This window comes from Cricetulus griseus (genome assembly GCF_003668045.3).
Source record: "Cricetulus griseus strain 17A/GY chromosome 1 unlocalized genomic scaffold, alternate assembly CriGri-PICRH-1.0 chr1_1, whole genome shotgun sequence".
NCBI lineage: Eukaryota > Metazoa > Chordata > Mammalia > Rodentia > Cricetidae > Cricetulus > Cricetulus griseus.
Genome location: NW_023276807.1, coordinates 140,997,541 through 141,016,381, shown reverse-complemented (window position 1 = coordinate 141,016,381; position 18,841 = coordinate 140,997,541). Strand labels below are relative to the sequence as shown.

The 18,841-nt window shown below is 40.2% G+C and overlaps 1 protein-coding gene across 5 annotated transcripts in view; it reads left to right on the top strand.

Annotated features, from left to right (window-relative positions):
* Nucleotides 1-18,841, top strand: part of Scfd2 (sec1 family domain containing 2) — a 346,541-nt gene that overhangs the window by 26,533 nt on the left and 301,167 nt on the right. For 4 of the 5 annotated variants that reach the window (XM_027390893.2, XM_027390895.2, XM_027390894.2 and 1 more), the window contains exon 3: nucleotides 9,428-9,555. The exons of the other annotated variant lie outside the window; for it this stretch is intronic. In XM_027390893.2, the coding sequence (XP_027246694.1) occupies nucleotides 9,428-9,555 (128 nt within the window). The remainder of the gene's footprint in view (nucleotides 1-9,427; nucleotides 9,556-18,841) is intronic. 5 annotated transcript variants of the gene reach the window in all.

Genomic DNA, 18,841 nt, shown 5'->3' with positions numbered 1-18,841 from the left:
ATATAATTTGAAAATTCAGAAAGATAAAAAATATTTTTCTGTATGTTCATGTGTGAGAGTATAGTGCATATATCTATGGCAGCATGCAGAGATCAGAGGACATATTAGATGTTGGCCCTTCTACCTTGTGTTTGTCACTGTGTGTACTAGGCTAGCTGGCTCACAATCTTCTTCGGATTCTCTTGTCTCTACCTCCCACCTTGCCATAGGAACACAGGGATTACCAAATATATATCTGGCTCCCATTCTTTTCACAGATTCACACTTTTGTGGCAGATGTTTACCCCTGGATCAATATCCCCATCCTTAGAAAGTTTTTTTTGGGGGGGGTATTGACACAATAAAGTTGAAGTGGAAAATAATTAACATTGTGAAACAACATGACTGTTAGTGACTAATGATGACTACAAAGGGAAATATGATATTATGTAAAACAAGACAAAACAAAGAAATATAAAATCTTGAGGCAGTTTATCATCTTTATCTGTTTATATAGCAATTGGAAGAAGAGAGTGTGAGAAGAGAGGAGTGGAATTCAATTGCCCTTCAAGCAAGGGATTTATTAGCCAGCAGATAGGCAGCACAGTACAGTGATGGGGGTCTGTGGCAGGGGAACTCTGGGGTCTCTGGGTTGGGGGTGGTTTATGTGTGACACATATGTGACAGTAGTCAGGCTGCCTCCTGGGTGGTGGTGGGGCATTTGGATATGTTCTTGTCTTGCTCCCAGGCCTCTTTGCTTAGGGCCTGGTTACCTGGAGGGCCTGTGCTTTCTAACATGTCAGTCTACTTCACTATGCATTCTTGTATTCTATCTTGTATGAGGCCCATGTGTCAGTTTAAAGGGAGAACAGTGGATGTTAAGGAAATTAAGGATTGGAATAAAACCCAACATAAACTATTGAGAATACTAAACATTCTTCCTAGTTGATCCTCTTTGATTATTTGCTCACTGGGCTTGTAAGTTTGTTACCTGAACATGATCTCCACTTTTGCAATTTCAGGCTGAGTGTACTTTAGTTAGTTACTTGGCTTCTCTGAGGCTCTTTATATTGAGTTAGTTATCATGGCATAGAGCTTGAGGAAAGGATCAAAGCAATATGTTTTATACATTCTAAAGTGCTTTGAAAATGGAACATTATGATAGTATCTGAAAATACACTTTAAAACTATGTTTTATTTCTCTTTTGAAAACCCTTAAATTAAAAAAGTTAAGTTTTAAAGTGTGTGTGTGTGTGTGTGTGTGTGTGTGTGTGTGTGTGTGTGTGTGTGTGTGTGTGTGCATTTGGTTCCCACAGAGGCTTAAAGGGACCTAGAGTTAACAGACAGATGTGAGCTGTCATATAAGTGCTGGAACTAAACTTGGGTCCTCTGTAAGAGCAACAAGTGCTCTTAACTGATGAACCATCTCTCCAATTCCACAGAAATCTTATGTAGTAATGGGGGTAAAAGCTGTTTCAGGCTAGAGTTATTAAAAAGATGTTAATCAGCTATTCCTGTCCTTAAGAAAAAAGACTGAGCAAGATCAAGAAGGTTTAAAATAGGACACAAAGGGCTTAGATTAGGTGTAAATAAGACCTACTAGCAACGTGCTTTATTTGAGGTTGTAGTAGTAGATCTCAAAGGGACATTCTATGAGAATGTGGCTCAACTCTGTTGAGCACTACACTAGAGATCATTTGTGTTACTTTCTGGCAAGTGAGCTAGCTATATTCTGTTTTCATCCTGAAAAATCTCAGTGAGGTTGAGTTAAAAACTAATGAACACATTTGTTTTGGGGACGATCTTTTAAGATAACCCAATGTCCAGGTCATATCATGGTTACTGTTCACTGTTCTACAGCAAGGGACAGCAGGTGAACCACTGTGCAGCTTGTTGATGAAAGGAACTTGAGTGAGTTTAAAGTTCTTAAGAAGGCTGGTTTAGAAAAATCACCTATAATTGTTAAAGACTCTTTACAACGACCAATGTCTTAGTTAGGGGTTCTATTGCTGTGAAGAGACACCATGACCACCACAATTCTTATAAAGGAAAACATTTAATTGGGGTGACTTATAGTTCAGAGGTTTAGTTGATTATCATAATGGTGGGACATGGTGGTATGCAAGCAGACAATGCAAGCAGACATGGCACTAGAGGAGGAGCAGAAAGTTTTACATCTTGATCCACAGGCAACAGGAAGTTAACTGGGCATAGCTAGAGCATAGGATACCTCAAAACCAACACCCAGAGTGACACACTTCCTTCAAAAAACCACACCTCATAATAATGCCACTCCCTATGAGCTTATGGAGGACCAATAACATCCAAATTACCACATTCCACTCCCTGGCCCCCATAAGCTTGTAATAGTGTCATAATGAAAAATGCATTTAGTCTATCTTCAAAAGTCTCCATAGTCTATCCCAGTCTCAACAATGTTTAAAATTCCAAAGTTCAAAGTCTGTTGTGAGATTCAGGCAATCTCTTAACTGCAGCCCACTGTAAAATCAAAATTAAAAAACAGGTCACATACTTCCAACATATAATGGCACAGAATATATACTACATTTTCAAAACATAGGGAAGGGAGTATAGTAAGGAAATACTGGACCAAAGCAAGACTGAAAACCAGTAGGGCAAATACCAAACTCTGTATCTCCATATCTGATGAAAATGTTTTTCAGAACTCCAATTCCTTTCAGCTTTGTTGACTACAACATACTTGTTTCTTTTGGTCTGGTTCCACTCCCTGTTAGAGTTTTCCTTGGCAAGTATCCCACAATTCTGACAACCCCAACTTCTTGGGGTCTCCAAGGCAATCCAGGATTCACCTTCACAGCTTCAGTCAATGACCTCTCTAGGCCTCCATTCAGGGACACCTCTAACACATGCCTGGCCTTAGTCATGGAGGGAGGTTCATAACTTCTTTCTTCTATCCTTGACTCTAAAACAAGAACCATGTGGCCTAAGTTGCCAAGTTCTACTGCTTCCTGGGACTGGAACATAGCCCCTTTGTTCAATTACATTGCCATCAGCTTTCTGTTTTCAATAGTTTTCTTCACTGCCTATGCTTGGCTGTCCTGGAACTTGCTCTATAGACCAGGCTGACCTCAAATTCAATAGGTCTGTCTCTATCTCTGGAGTGCTGGGATTAAAGGCATGTACCACCACACTTGTCTCTAAGCTTTCTTTAATTCCTTCTCACAAGTTGAAAACTTCCCTGGGTGGGCTCTTGCCCTGAGGTTACCACTCCCTTTATTACATTTCTTAATCTGTTTATCTTCTTGAACACAGAATTTAGCTTCATTCTACTTCTTGGTGCTCTTTTTCTCCTCAAATGTACAAATTGTATATTTTGTATTTTTTATTTGCTCAGCTTCCTCCTCATTGTAAATATTCACTAGAGTGAACATTAATAACAACATAGCAGAGTCAATACTAGGCTGTTTTAAGATTTCCTCTGCCAATGGAATTAGTCCAGAACTCTTCACTTTAGCCTCATGCAGACTTTTCAGACAATGGCAAAAAGGAGCCACATTTTTCAAAATATCACAAGAATGATGTCTGTGTCACATATTAATATTATTCTCCTCTGAAACCTCTTGAGCTCAAACCATATTCAGCACCACTGTCTTCCATGCTCCTACTGGTATCACCTGTTAAGCAGTGCTTAAAGCATTCTACTGTTTTCCTATCCCAAAGTACCAAATTCCATGTTACTCTAAACAAAAACATGGGCTGGCCTATCACAGCAATACCTAGTCCCTGGTACCAACTTCTGTCTTAGTTAGGTTTTCTATTGCTGTGAAGAGACACCATGACCATGACAACTATTAAAAAGGAAAACATTTGATTGGGTTGGCTTATAGTTCAGAGGTTTAGTCCTTTGTCATCATGATTGGATATGGCAGCATACAGGTAGACATGGGGCTAGAAAAGGAGCTGAGAATTCTGCATCTTGATCTGCAGGCAAAAAGAAGTGAACTGAGACACTGGGTGTGGCTTGAACATATGTGAGACCTCTAAGCCTACCCCCACAATGACACACTTCCTCAAACAGGGACATACTTACTCCAACAAAACCATACCCCCTAATAGTGCCACTCACTATGAGCTTATGAAGGCCAATTAAATTCAAACTACCACAACCACCATACACTGCACAAAAACCCTTAACTGACAGGGTGGGAGAGCTGTACTAATCTATGCTTATAAAGAATGAACTTAGAGGCTAGTTTGATATTATATCCATTTAGTAAAATAACAGTGAGTTCATTCTGGGGGCCTTCTGGTCAAGCTCCCAGTTCTTGACCAGATTTATAGTACTAGTCATGTATTTTCTCCTGTGAAGCAGGGCTTAAATCCAGTCAGAAAGCAATTTGTTACTCCCATAGCATTCTTGCCACTATTACACTCATCTTTATATCTTGGCACATTGACCATTACTATAGCTCACAGAGGTCACAGCCGTGTAAGACTGTTGGTTATTCTCTGCTCATATCCCCAGAAGTATGAAGAGCACCTTCTGATATTACAAATGCTAACTAACAGGGAGGAAGGGAGCTTCCTGACTAATGACAACTCGATTTCTCCATATTTTCAAGTTACGCTTCTAGGGCATATAGAATTCACTACTGCTGTAAAAGAAGTGTATGTGTGAGATGGATAGATATCAGACTGTATCTTTACTTGGCAGCAGGATTTGACAATGTCATCTACATGGTATTGGTTTTTAGGCACACAAACAAGGCATGCAGGGTCATAGAGGCTTTTTACCAAAATCCAAGAAAGCTTCTGGGGCCAGTCAATGTGTAATAAGACAGAATTCCCTGCAAGGAGTTCCTAAGAGTCCATTACATGAAACTGTGATGGGGAAACCTAAGTTATTGTGGAGACCTTACAGTTGGAGGTTCCAGGACCATGAGCCATACACTGAGGAAATAGAAGGGAGACAGTCCATGAGAGGACCCACATGTGTTGTAGACTGTAGAGTCCAGATGATTCTACCATAAGCCCTAGATGTTAGATATGGAGCTTTAGGGTTTGGTGTTTTCTCTGCTGGTTTTTGGGTTTACTTAGGTGTAATATTTCCTTCGATAGCCCCACTCTTCCCCTTTGGAATGTGCCATTGTATAATGAAAATTTGTAACTTGTTTTTGATTTTGTGGGATCTTAGTGTGCCTTGAGTCTCACGAGACTCTGGATTTTTGGCATTTGAACAATATTAGAACTGTTAACATTTGGAAGGTTTATTACAGATGAAGTAAATGTATTGCACATTATAAAATGCTCATGGATATTTGAGGTCAGGGGTGGTATGCTAAGTGATATATTTGTGATGGTTAATCTTGACTCTCAATTTGAGATTTAGAATCATACCCAGAGATGTGTCTGTGCTGGAGTTTCAGGCAAGTTTAATGTAGGAGGGAAGATCCATTTGAATGCGAGTGGCAGCTTCCCATGGACTAGGTCCCAGACTGAAAACAGAGACAGTGAGCTGAGACAGAATAGTCAAACCTCTATTTCCTGACTGAAGACATAATCTGACCAGCTACTTCCTGTTCCCACTAGCATCTCTCCCCTGAAATGATGGGCTGTATGTATTTCCCTACTTCCTAATCCAAAATAAAGCTTTCCTCTCTCTTGTCATGTTACTTCTTGTCATATACTTGGTCACAGCAGTGAAAAGCAGTAACTAATATAGTATGGCTTTGATTGTCCTCATTCCATTTATTCAGAAACCCAAGTTAGTTCATGGATATTTGCTTGGGAAACTTAAGATGGCCATCTTTGATTTGGAGGTAGCATGATAGTGTAAGAAGTTTTTGTCAGAGGGGCTGGAGAGATGGCTTAGCACTTAAGAGAGCATTGGTTGCTCTTCCAGAGGATCCAAGTTCAGTTCCCAGCATCCACATCTAAGCTAACAGTGGTTTATAATTTCAGTCCCAGGGGATCCAGTGCCCTCTTCTGACCTTTGCAGATGCTGCATGCACATGGTGCTTAGACATACATGTGGGCGAAACACTCATACACATAAAATGAAATAATTTATAAAGGAAACCTTTTAGGGCCTGGCATGATGGCTTAGCAGTTACAGGTTTTGCTACATAGTCTGATGCACTAAGTTCTATCCCCACATCAGAGGAAGGAGAGAACCAATTCTTAAAAATGGTATTCTAACTTCCAATCATGTGCTGTGATATGCACACACAATGCTATACATGCCTGCATTCACTTACACATATCACATGCACACAACATACACAAAAAGTAATCATGAAATAAAATAAATTGCTTAGAACAGGAAGTACACATTGTGAAATCAGACAAAATGGAACTGTTTATATCAACAAAAGTTTTCAAGAGGCCACAACTATGTGCCAATGTTAGGAATCTCTTTAAGTCTGTATTTCTTCTAAGGTGTTAGAGAGTGAACCTGGAGTAGGTGTATGTGTACAACTAGGAATTTATGAATAAGAACATTTGATAATTAAGTGGATTTGTCCTACATATTAAACACTTAAGCATATCAAGCTGTGGAAGACCCCATTGTAAGATGTTCAATCACAGTAGTAATGGTAGCAGCAACAACATAGCTTCTTAAAATTTAAGGAGTCAGAAAAGAGCTTTATGTAAAATCTTGCATTGAATCTGGGAAGTCATTCATATTACTATCATCATAAATGAGATAGGTGAGGAAAGTAGAGAACTCATTATATGCACAAAAATACACAGTTGGCAATATAATTTATTTAATATTTATTGATAGACCTGCCACAGACTTGGTCACATTCTAGCTAATGAGGCATTTACAAGGAGTCAAACAAAGTCCCTGCTTTCCCGGAAGTACTTCATCTTTCATGAGCATGGTATGCAACAGTTAAGTAAGGAAACATACAATAAGTCTAGTGATATTATAAAGATCAGGTAGGTCCATGAAGTCCAGTGAAGAGGTGAGAGTGGGTTAGCATAAGGTACTGGCATGATTCAGCATTGTTTATGCAAGAATCCCTCTCTGGTAAGGTGACATTTTAGAAGAGACAGTTGGTAGGGGCATGTTTTTAGGAAGAAAGTTCTTGGCAAGGAAGAGAAAGAAGTCCTATGTTTAAGATGATTGTACAACAGGCAGTATATTTGGACTGGGTGATAGGGATAATGCTTGGAATTTCAACACAAGTTTATCTTGACTCCAGAATGTGCATTTTAGTCACTTCTATAAGCTAATGGGCAGTCACAGCATTAGCTAATTCATGTGATCTTGGAGATGCACTGTCTTAATGAGATGCATATTCTCATGGAAAAGGAAGAGGGTAGTGATGGTCTATTCTGGAGACCTGGTTCTGGGGAGAGGTACTTTTAATGGAAAAAGATACGGTGTGATTGTAGACCATAAGTTTTGGAAGCTGAAAGTGTAAATTCCTTTCTCAGCATTCTTCAGTGGTTCCCTATTGCATTCCAGTCTTTAGAGAAATTGGGTGTTTTCTTGGAAACCCCGTAGAAAATAGGCCTACTTTTGAATTATAATGAAGACCATCTGTGTCTAACTTACCCTTATATCTTTAGGAAGGAGCACAGTCTTAGGTCTTACATGTATGGTTTTGTGCATTCTAAAATGCCCCTCTCTCCTGCTTGTAACTATAACATGATAATATCTTTGAGCCACCTTTACCATTCCCCCTCCTAAGCTGAGTTATAACTTCTTCCTTTGGCTGCATTTAGGGCTTATACTTATTGTTTATAGTAGAAATTATTCTCTCAGCCCCTATCTCCCAGATAGGATTACATTTGCATAGAACCTATTTAGTCATCAATCATAATGCATATCACATTTTTGTAGTATTTTTACTTATGTATTATAAATATATAAGTTTCCAGATTTTGTCATTGGAAGTTTATTTTATGTGATTGCCAGTCACATATAGGGCATGGCATGTAATTTGCCCATTCATTTAATTAAACGTAAGGATACTAGATGCAGAGTTCCATTAGGGTCTTTTAGAGGAGCACAACGACTGAGTATATAATTATATAAAGGGCTTAAACGTGTGCTGACTGGGAGTCCCACCATAGCTGTGGGCAGCTGGAAAGTTAGAGGTAGCTGTTCAGGCGAAGAAGCTGGATGCCTCAGAACATCCAGCTAGGGGAACATCCAGAACATCCAGGTAGGGGAACAGTGAGGGGCAGGTCTAGCCCCAGGCCTAGGATGAAGGCCTGGAAGTTTCTTGTAAGTCTCTGATGTCAGTCTGCATTCAAAAGCTGAATGTAGAGTCTTGTGCCTATAAGCAGTGGCATCAGTGACAGAATGCCCACACTTAAGAGTCAAACCCAGGCTCACAATGTCCCCTGTTCCTTCCATTTCCAGTTACACCCAGAGCCCCAAAATATTGGACATTGTAGCTCACATTGAGGTCAGGTCTTCCCTGCTCAGTTCACTAACCCTCTGGAAACATCCTCACAGATAATGAGAAATGTGTTTTCCTGAGTTTCTTTGTATCATTCAGTCTGTCAGGCTGCAGACAATATAACCATCAGAGGAATTATAGTTTTGAGTGTTTAAAGATGTTACTTCACTATGGAAAAGTAGTGATAATAAGAGCTCCTACTCTACTGAGAGGTTAGTGTGTGAGTTAGTGGGGCTTTAAGTGGAGAGAGGACAGAAGTCATCCTTGTTTCCTTTATATGGAGGTTTGAAAATGTTACTACAAATGTGTATACTTGGCTTTGTGGCAGTGGCCTTCCGGATAGAACACTGCACCCATTTATAATGAGGACACAGCATGGTGGATGAGACAGAGAGCTACTGGGAAGTGAACCCAGATGAGACCCTGAATAATGCAGTGCTTGGGGCAGCTATCAACAGATAATTGTGAAGGCTTCCATAAGTGCCATCGTTCCAACCAAAGGCCTGGAGTGGAATACTTCAGGGCCTGCTACTGAGTGCAAGCCCTCATTCTTATTCAGTAGGAACTCTGCTAATAAGGAAGTCTATTGAGAATTCAAAGAAGAATTCTCATTAAGGATTTCTCTGTGCTTCTCAGACAGTATGCTATCTCAAGTTGACACAGTGCTTGTAAGTACTGATAAGTCATTTTTAGCCTTACATTTAATTTTGACTTATATGACATTAATGTTTGCTTAGCAGTAAATTGCAGTGTGACCTACTTTCAATTGAAAAATCTTAAAAATACATCTAACACATAATTTTCTCATATTTTCATGGAACAATGTAGCTTTTCTTCTCCTTGTGTTTTGATTTTGTTGTCCCCTTAATTTCTCAATACTCTGCCTATTATATGAACTAGATATCCTGTATTGAGTTAATACTTACCAGTGGGAATGACTGCATTCATGCTTATAATGCTAGCGTTTTTTTTTTTTTCTTTTCCTCTAGTCCTTCCCATTTCCCCATAGGAATTTATTCTAAGCTGTTTTTGTGCTTTCACTGTAGTGACACCTCAGGCAAGGCCCTCTGGGAAGCCTTATTGAACACCAAGCACAAAGAGGCAGTGATGGAAGTTCGGAGACATCTAGTGGAAGCAGCCAGCAGAGAAAACCTGCCCATCAGGATGAGTATGGGTAAGCCTCTCTGTCCACTCCTGGGGACCCAGGGCAGACTGAGGAAACTTATCTAGCCTTCTCCTGGAATTTAGATGAAAGTATTGATGATTTTGTGAACTCTTGACAAAAAGAAGGAGTATGTGCACACTGTCCCCAGGCTCAGTGGTGACTGTTTTTTTTTCTCTCTTTTTATTATTATTAATTCAAGTTAAGTTTCAACTTGAAATTCCAGGAGAGTCTTTGAATACATGGAATAATTCTTTTACTTTCCTAATTGATATAGAACTGTAAGAATTGCTCTGAACCACTGTCAGCCTATTCTATTTTATATCTACTTTTTTTCCCCTTATGATAGATGAATGTGATTTCATCAATTTTGAATCAATGATCTGTTATACAAAATCAGCAATTGAATAGGCAGACAGGCTATCCTGTCTCTCTTTCTGCTGATGGCTGAGCCTTGTTCATTGAAAGAATACATTGCTCATTTTTTCCCTCATTTTGTCCCCCATTTTTCTTTGATGTTGGTCTTAGAAGAATATAGCTGCCATCTTTTAATGACAGTTTCTCTCTTGTAGCGTGCTGCTCTCTGGCAGCTAGTAAGTATTAGTATGTTCTCAAGCATGGGAATGAGGGTTGGTCTGAGTGTCAGCTTGAGGGGATCCAGAGTCAACATGGAAACAGCCTCCAGCATGTCTGTGAGGGAATTGCTAGGTTAAGTTAATTGATGTGGGACAACCCATCCTAATGTGGGTGGTGCCATCCCTCAGGCAGAAGGCCTAGATTGGATAGAAAGGAGGAAGCAGCCCCAGGCGCAGCATTCATTGCTGTCTGTTTCCTGACTACAGAGTCACTGTGACCAGCTACCATGGTGGACTGCACCCTGAGACTGTGAGCCAAAATGATCCCTTCTTTAAATTATTTCTTTCAGGCATTTAGTGGTAGTGAATAAGAAACTAACACAGTGCAAGAGTGGAAGTTCATTCTTTATTAACTATGGTACAAACATCAAATGCCAAGATGAGATACAATAAATTTTGAAAGTAGAAGAATGTAAACGAAGCTAGGAGGAAATGAATTTGAGACCAGGAGGTGAAAATACAATCATAACTTTTAGTGTGTTTGGTGACTGTAGATGACAGATTCCAGGAATATAAGGATGACATGGAAAGTGAACGCAGCTGATGTTTACTAAGCACCTAAAAGATGTCTGGTCTTCTCCTTAGTGTGTCATCCTATTGAATCATTACCTTACTTGTAGAAGTTAGCAAGCAATTGTTTTGTGTAACATTGTTTTTCACACAAGGACCAAAGAAATTCACCTTCAGTTTCCCCGTCTCTAAGAAGTAGTAGGAATGGAATTCAGACTCAGACATCTGATATCAGAGAACATGCACTCTGTTCATAGGATTTCGTAACTCCTTTTAGACAGTGCAAAACCTATCTTGAGTAGAAGTTGCTGCTCTGAAACCATTCTAATGTTTGACTGTTAATTCCAGTTCTTGCCTTCCTATTTCTGTCTTCCCTCTCCTCCTCCCTGCATCCTTTTATTCTCTCCATTTTTAACATGTATACTGTGTGTGGTATGCATGTATATATGTGCATGCATGGTTGACTGTGCACAAGCACATGTATTTATAGGTATGATGCATATGAAGACCTGAGGTTGGCATTGTTGGCTATCTTGCTCCATAACTTCCCACATTATTTACAAAGTCAGGTCATGCAGGGATCTCTAATCTCCACTTCTTGAGCATGGCAATTACCTTTCAGGTTTGATGTGGGTGCTATGGATCCAAACTTGACTCTGTATGACTCCAATTCATCTAGTGGACAGCCCCATCCTTCATCCCCAGACTGGCTGGTCTTGAACAGAATCCTTCCTTAGCTTCCCTAGTGCTGGGATGCACCACCATGCTGGACTCCATGACTTGCTTTTTTTTTTCTCCAAACCCTGTATGTGATACCACCAAGTGTGTTTAGCTTGGAATTCCTTACTCATAAGTACAGTGACACAAGAACTAATTCGTATTGTGCACTAAGAGTGCACAGACGATTTGGATACTGTTTCAATGATAAACCTTCTGATGATATCAGAGAGCATAAATCAACTTTTATAGTGCAACACTGGAGTCTTTAAAAATCAACAAACTTGACTTCTCTAAAGAGCTCTATGTTTGAAAAATAACCAAAGCCAGAAATTAAAAAAAAAACAACCAAAACCCATGAGTAACTCCATGAAGAATTCAAATTTAAATGTTTGACTTTTTCCTATCAACTCCCCCCACCCCCAAAAGATAAAATGCTTTTCTTTATCCCAAAACTCCAGACGGGGAGGTGGAGGTTGAGGGGAGGAAAGAAACGGTTGATTGTTAGCAGGATTGGCTCATGCTTTATCCCCATGCCAGCTTCAGTCAGTTAAAGATAACACAGCGTGGCTACCCACTTCTGCTGTGTGTCACTAGCCAGAATTTCTTGAGGGTCTCATTCCCATATACAGATCCGTAACCTCAAATGTAAGAAAAAGAACTGGAAGTTTTAAATACACTGAGACATCAGTATTTGAAACATGCCTGTCATCCAGGCCTGTCATGAAATAGTCACAATCTGGTGTCTCAGATGGCTGGGATATGGAAAGGAGCAGTCAGGACTTTAAAATGTACTCTAAACTCCTCAGGACTCCCTGCCCCTCTGCTGTAAATTTTAGTAAAGTATGAATTTTCTGCCTGTAATCGAGGCTTCTGGTGCTTTTGAGACATTAAACAGATTTTGATTATAGACTGAAGATTCACTTGTGTTTAAATTTATGAGAGGGTTTTTCCTGCTGGAAACCTCAGATCTTCAATATAAAATCCCTCAGCATTATGAGCACCAATAGAAATAAACTTCGTTCTCTTAAATGATAAAAGTAATTGCTAAAACAAAGAAAAAACTTCATTTTATCATTGTATATCTAAACATCTGTCATCTCACTGAGGGTTTGTTATTAAATTGTCAGTTAAGTAGATACGTTCCAGAAAAGTGATTTTTTAAAACACTGGAAAGGGAACTGTATTTTCCCACTGACTTTCATAAAAGGAAAAATGTATTCTGGAAGAAAAAAAAAAAACAAAATAGACCTCAAGAAATACATTAGTTTCCACCCCAAAAGGCCAAGCAGAGAAGACAGGAATAGAAATTCCTAGCTCAGAATCTGCTCCGTTCCCAGCACACCTCTCTCTGGAGTTCGATTGTGCTGAGGGGTCTTTATGGCTTGACCTTTTGCTCTCTGCTGAAGGGACATACTCTCTGGTGTTGACCTGTGGCAGGAATACCCCATTAGAGCTGAAGTGAAACATTATTGTCCTTTCTTTCAGCTAGATGTCCTAAAAGAGTGTTCTAGGCTTGAGACCTCTGTTTATTATTTCAGTGCTTTAAAAAAAAAATAGAAGAAAGCATTTAGTTGGGGGCTTGCTTACAGTTTCAGAGGGTGAATCTATGATCATCATGGCCAGGCTCATGGAAGCAGACAGTCAGACATATTTTAGTGTTTCTTTATCAAGTGCAGACCAGATCCTGCCTGATACCCGTGCACTGAAGATTTCCCCAGACCACTAACTGTAAGGATGGTTTTCTCGGGCCTTATCCTTTGCAGCAAGCATCCCTTTCTGCTTTATGGACATTGTGTTTTCTGTAACTTTAGTTTCTCCAGATTGTGAAGGATACAAAGTCAGTTATATTTGAAGGTAAGTCACACTTCCGTTGCTTTTAGCTCAATTTCAATTTACCCATAAAACTGGGGAAAATGTCTGTTCCCTGGAGTTTGAGAATGAAAGCTCTGAGCAGTATGAGAGGATTCTGCTTCCTGGTTTTGGTCCTTGGATTCACCATGTTTTGGCTGGATACCAGCTGTGTTTTTGTTGCATTTATGTTTTTTTTTCTTCTTTATTATGAAGAATGTTGTGACTAAGAGGAGACACACACTCACACACACACACACACACACACACACAGAGAGAGAGAGAGAGAGAGAGAGAGAGAGGGGGGGGGAGGGAGGGAGAGAGAGAGAGAGAAGGAGAATGGGAGAACAAAGCCAAAAGGGACAAAGAGGATTGGCAAAGTTTGCAAAAGGAGAGATGAAACACTAAGACCAATACATCATATAATATGAGTAATTTACAAAAATAGGAGAAAACCTAGGCATGTCCTAGGGCCACATACACTGATTAACTCTCACATTGTTTTTATGTTTTATTTGTTACTAAATTTTGGAAAGAGCAGGAAAATTAACTTTTACTGAATAGCCATAGAATTTTTGCAAAGTTTGGTTATTCAATGCTCTCAATAATCATGTGAATTTTCCCATCCATTTCACACCCATTTCACAGACCAGGAAAACTGAGACTTGGTTGAGTTTCTTTTGCAGGATTCCTGTGCTGTTATTTATTGTCTCTCAGGTTAGGGCTCCACTTCTGCTTCATGATGTTGGTGCTGGAACTCTGCAGAGCATACTTCTCTTCCATCTGGTTCCCTGACAGGCTATGCTAAAAAGTAGTGCTGAGGGAGACTATGGGACCAACCAGCTGAGGAATGCTCCATTCTTGGGGTTGGGGGCGTGGTCTAAATTTCAACCCTTGGGCCTCTTAAGTTTTTTTTTCTCCACCATGGTGTTGGCAACTGCATCTTTCTGTTGCTACTCCCATGATACCCTTAGGTTTTTCTTATTATTTTATTTAGCCAGTTAACTGTGTATGTTACATTTCTGTGCTCAAGTAGCTGATCTGCTTTCTGTCTACCGCAACCTTCCTAATTCTGTGAATCTTTAATAAAATCTCCCATTTGTGGTGACCCCCGACTATAAAATTATTTTTATTGCTACTTCATAACTGATTTTGCTACTGGTATGAATCATAATGTAAATATCTGACATGCAACCCCTGTAAAAAAGAGGGTCACGACCCATAGGTTGAGAATCATTGGTCTACTGGCTGGGCTGTGACATTGTCACATAGAAAGCAAGTGAAGATACAAGCCTGGGTCTGCCTGACTTCCTTCTTGAGTCTCTTTCTAGACAGGAGTCCAGAGAGGGGATCTATACTGCTGCAAGTGCAGCTGTGACTGTGTCATTCCCTCTGCAGCAAAGCTCTCCAAGGATCCACAGTGCCTTGAGAAGCTGCCCAGTCCTAAAGCTTACTATTTCTGAACAGCTCTCTGCCTTCAGGTCCTGAGTGTACCCACCAGCTTCCTGCTTTCTCCCTCTACTCTCTGCTCTCAGGATGAGCCTTTTCTGAGACCAGTCTCTGCTGTCTGCATGCTGTCTGCAGGTCATTTGCCTGCTCCTTGTACTGCACCCATGTGCTCCCTGCTTTCTCTACTGTCTCTCCTCGGTATGAGCCCTCTGGGAGGCAGGTCTCTGCTGTCAGCAGTACTTTCATAGCCTGCTCTTCTAGCCCTTCCTTCTCCCCTTCTCTGATCACACCCTGGAGGCTGACCTCCAGGACTGCCTTCAGAGGCCTTCCTGCACTCTACCCTGTAGTCAGTTGCTAACTAGAGAGGTGTGAGCAGGTTAGTCAGTGAGTTGAGGACGCATATAGTTAGAGTTGTTTGCCTGGCTTCTTTCTTGTCAATGTTCAGTTGCTTGTGTTCCTTCCCCTTGTGGCTTTAACACTTCAGGGTTTTCTTAGCTTATGCCCTAGTAAAAAGTCCCTTTGTTAAGAGTCACACATTTTTCTCTGTCATGTGTACCATCATTTTCCTGCCACAACCTTGACTAATATACTCACTTTCCAACATACAGTCCCAAGCATGTGTGTACACAATCTCACATCTTTGTGTTTCATTGTTAAAACCTGTGTTATTTTTCATGACCTAACATGGGTGTTGCTTTCTCTGCAGAGTTAATGAATAATTTCCACCTTCTCCACCATCCAACCCTTCCTTGGTAACTCTGGTTCTAAGGAACCACCATTTGTTTCTTAGTACTTGCCAACGTGTAATCTAATGTGCACAGTGATCTAAAACCTGTCCAGACAGTGTCTGCCTTCCCTGGCCATCTGAAGAACTAGTACTTTATAGGTGGTGTAGTATTGGTTCGGTGAGTGTGTTGCTGCTGAGTGTGGGTGCTGTAGAAAGAAACGGTCAGCATTTCTGCTTTAGTGTGATGCGTGACTGCTTTTGTTTACAGATATCCTTTCTGATGCTTTTGCTCCACTTGATGTCTCTGGGGCATCTGTCATGACTTCTTCCTTGGAATTTTCCCTTATTGTCCTCATGTCATTCTGCTTTTCTGATACCTTTGTCTTTCTAGTAGGTTCATGCCTTTTCTGATCTTTACTTCCAGTTTACTACTGTATAGATATGTCATCTGTGGATAAGTCTTGCAGATGGAGTTCAGTTAACATATTTTATGAGCCTTAAAGTCTTAGCCTCTCATCCTATTTCCACTTCACTTTCCAAAACAAGGACACATATTCCCTATACTTCAGTGCATTGTGGTGCTTTGCTAGGTTTCTCTCTGTCCTGGGGACTTGAGCTCAGGTATTCACCCTTCACTCCAAGTGCTTTGCTCACTGAGCCATCTCCCAGCCCTTTGCTATGCTTTCTAGTTTCCCTCTTTCTCTTTTCTAGGTTCCTAATGCATCCTTGCTTTCTCCTGTTGTCCCGACTCTGGCAGAGGCGCACGAAGGATGTGTCTGTTCTGCCACCTTACCACCTCTTCTCTGATTAGTCCTCAGGCTGCAATGTGGTCAGATGAGTAACATTTGCATCATGGCCATTCTGGAGTGAAGTTAACTACTTGTATAATTTGGTGCCACTGTCTTTATTGGTATTAAGGCCCCAACACTTTGACCACCATTATTTTTATGTCAAAAGTACAAACAGCACAGTAACAGAACTTCAATATTACCAACATAGTTTTGACTTTGCCCAAAAGTGTGACAGGAGCATGGGTTCATGGAAAATTTTTGTGAATCATTATTGAAAAGATTGTCATAGTCTTTGGGATTTGAAATTGTCACAATTCCTTAGATCAGGAATTAGATCAGGAGTCACTGTTAGATGTTAAAAAGGAGACAGTCCTGTATGGTCATCCAGTTCCAAGTGGTCAGCCTCAAACACATGGGCATATGAGCAGCAGATGGACTTAGTAGTGTGTGTGTGTGTGTGTGTGTGTGTGTGTGTGTGTGTACATGTAACCATGGTAATTAAAGATTAAAGAAGAAGAGGTCTTGAATTTGACAGGGAGTGTATGTCAGCAGGAGAGTTTGGGGTGGAATTGATACTCATCTAGTACTCATGCATTTACATTTAAAAAAAGAGTTAGAACTCATGGAAGTTTTTCTAGAGACTATAAGCTGAGGCAGGAGGAGCAAGAGTTGGAGGATAGCCTGAACTAAGTAGAGAGTTCCAAGCCAGCATGTGATGCATAGATAGACCTTGTTTCAGTTATTATGTGTATTTCTTATCTATTAGGTTCTTGTATCGTTTGGAGATCAGGCTGCAGACTAGTCTAAATTATTCTATATCATATAAAATTTCTGCTTTCAGGCTGCATTTTGAATGACTGGATGTGCTTGTGCAAGTAAACAATCATTGTGTATCCAGCACAAACAATGATCCATAGATTGACAAAAGAGTTATTTAAACCATTACCACCTACAAACTTAACAAATTAAACCAATCCCACACAGATACATGAGTACCAAAATCATATTAAAAACCTAGGCCTGGGAACTTTTTGAGCACAACATACCAATGAGTAATGCAGCCAACTCACGTGGGTCATATAAAAAGACGAATACTGTTTTCAGACCATCTGGGTTAAGTAGGCATCACAGGATAAAAGATGATGAACTCCTGACCCAGTGTTCTTTGGGTCTTGAGTTCAACACATCCCCTTTGCATTGCTGTTTATCCAGGCCCATGGGGCTTTGTGTGGTTTCAAGCTTACACTTCCCCCAGAACCAGGTCCGTGTACCTCAAAGAGTACATGGGTTTCCTTTCTCTGTCTCTCTTGATCATTGTTTGGTTCTGTTTATGAGAAACCATCTTTAATTTTACTAATTTTTGTGGATTTTCTGGTTTTATTTTGTGGGAGTCTTACTTGTGTTCTTATCTGCATTATTTTCTACCTTATGCTAACTTAAGGTTTGTTCTTTTATTTTTTTCTAGTTCTTTGAGGTTCAATGTTAGACTAGTTGGGATCTATAAGTTTTATTGGCATAAATTTACCATTTAGAATGTTGCATCCCATAGATTTTTTATTAGTAGTGCTTATTTTTTCTTAAGAATTTTTTATTTTTATTGTATGTGTATTAGGGAGAGAGAGTGAGGGAGGGAGGGAGAGAGTCAGACACAGAGAGAAGCAGAGAGAGAAGGAGAGAAAGAGGGAGACAGAGAAGTATACACACTGGGAATGGTACCTGGCTTTGAAATCTCATCCCCACCCCCACCCCATGCTTTACTTCCCAGACAGTACTACCTCCTCAGTACCAAGTGTTAATGTTAGAGTCTATAGGTGATATTTCTTATCCAAATGACTATATTAAGTGTGTGTGTGTGTGTGTGTGTGTGTGATGGAGGGAGGGAGGGAGGGAGAGAGAGAGAGAGAGAGAGAGAGAGAGAGAGAGAGAGAGAGAATATGACCATGAGTTCAGATGTGCATGGAGATCAGACCAGAGGCATTACACCTCCCAGAGCTAGAGTTACTGGAGATTGTGAACTGAACTCTCGTCCTCTGCAAGAGCCGTAAGTGCTCTTCTGAGCCCTCTCTCCAGCCATGTTTCCTTTTCTTTTTTATATTTTGTCTCAAATCTCCTTTTGGGTTTATTTTATCTATTGGTTTCTCAGGAGAAGTGTGTTGTTTAATTCTGCATGTTAGTGAACTTTCTAAGATTCCTTCTGTTGTTGATTCTAACTTTGCACTGTTGTGGTCAGAAAGCATATACCAAGCTATTTCAGTCTTGAACTCATTAAGACTTGTTTTGTGATGTAATATTCCATCTCTCCTAAAGAATGTTCCTTCCTAGAGTGTTCCTTGTGTGCTAGAGAAGCATGCATCCTTCACTGCTACTGGATTCATACATGTCGGTTAGGTCTAATTGGACTGTTGGGTGTTGAAGTCTCCTATTATTGAACTAGAGCCCAGTTCTCTTTTTAGATGTATTAAAATGTGCTTTACCTATTTAATGCTTTGATATATATTCATACATAAATTTTAAAGATTGATTTATTTTATGTATATGAGTGTTTTGCCTGCAAGTGTGTGCACCACTCCCTGCATGTGCCTGGTACCAAACCCAAGTCCTCTCCAAGAATAATAAGT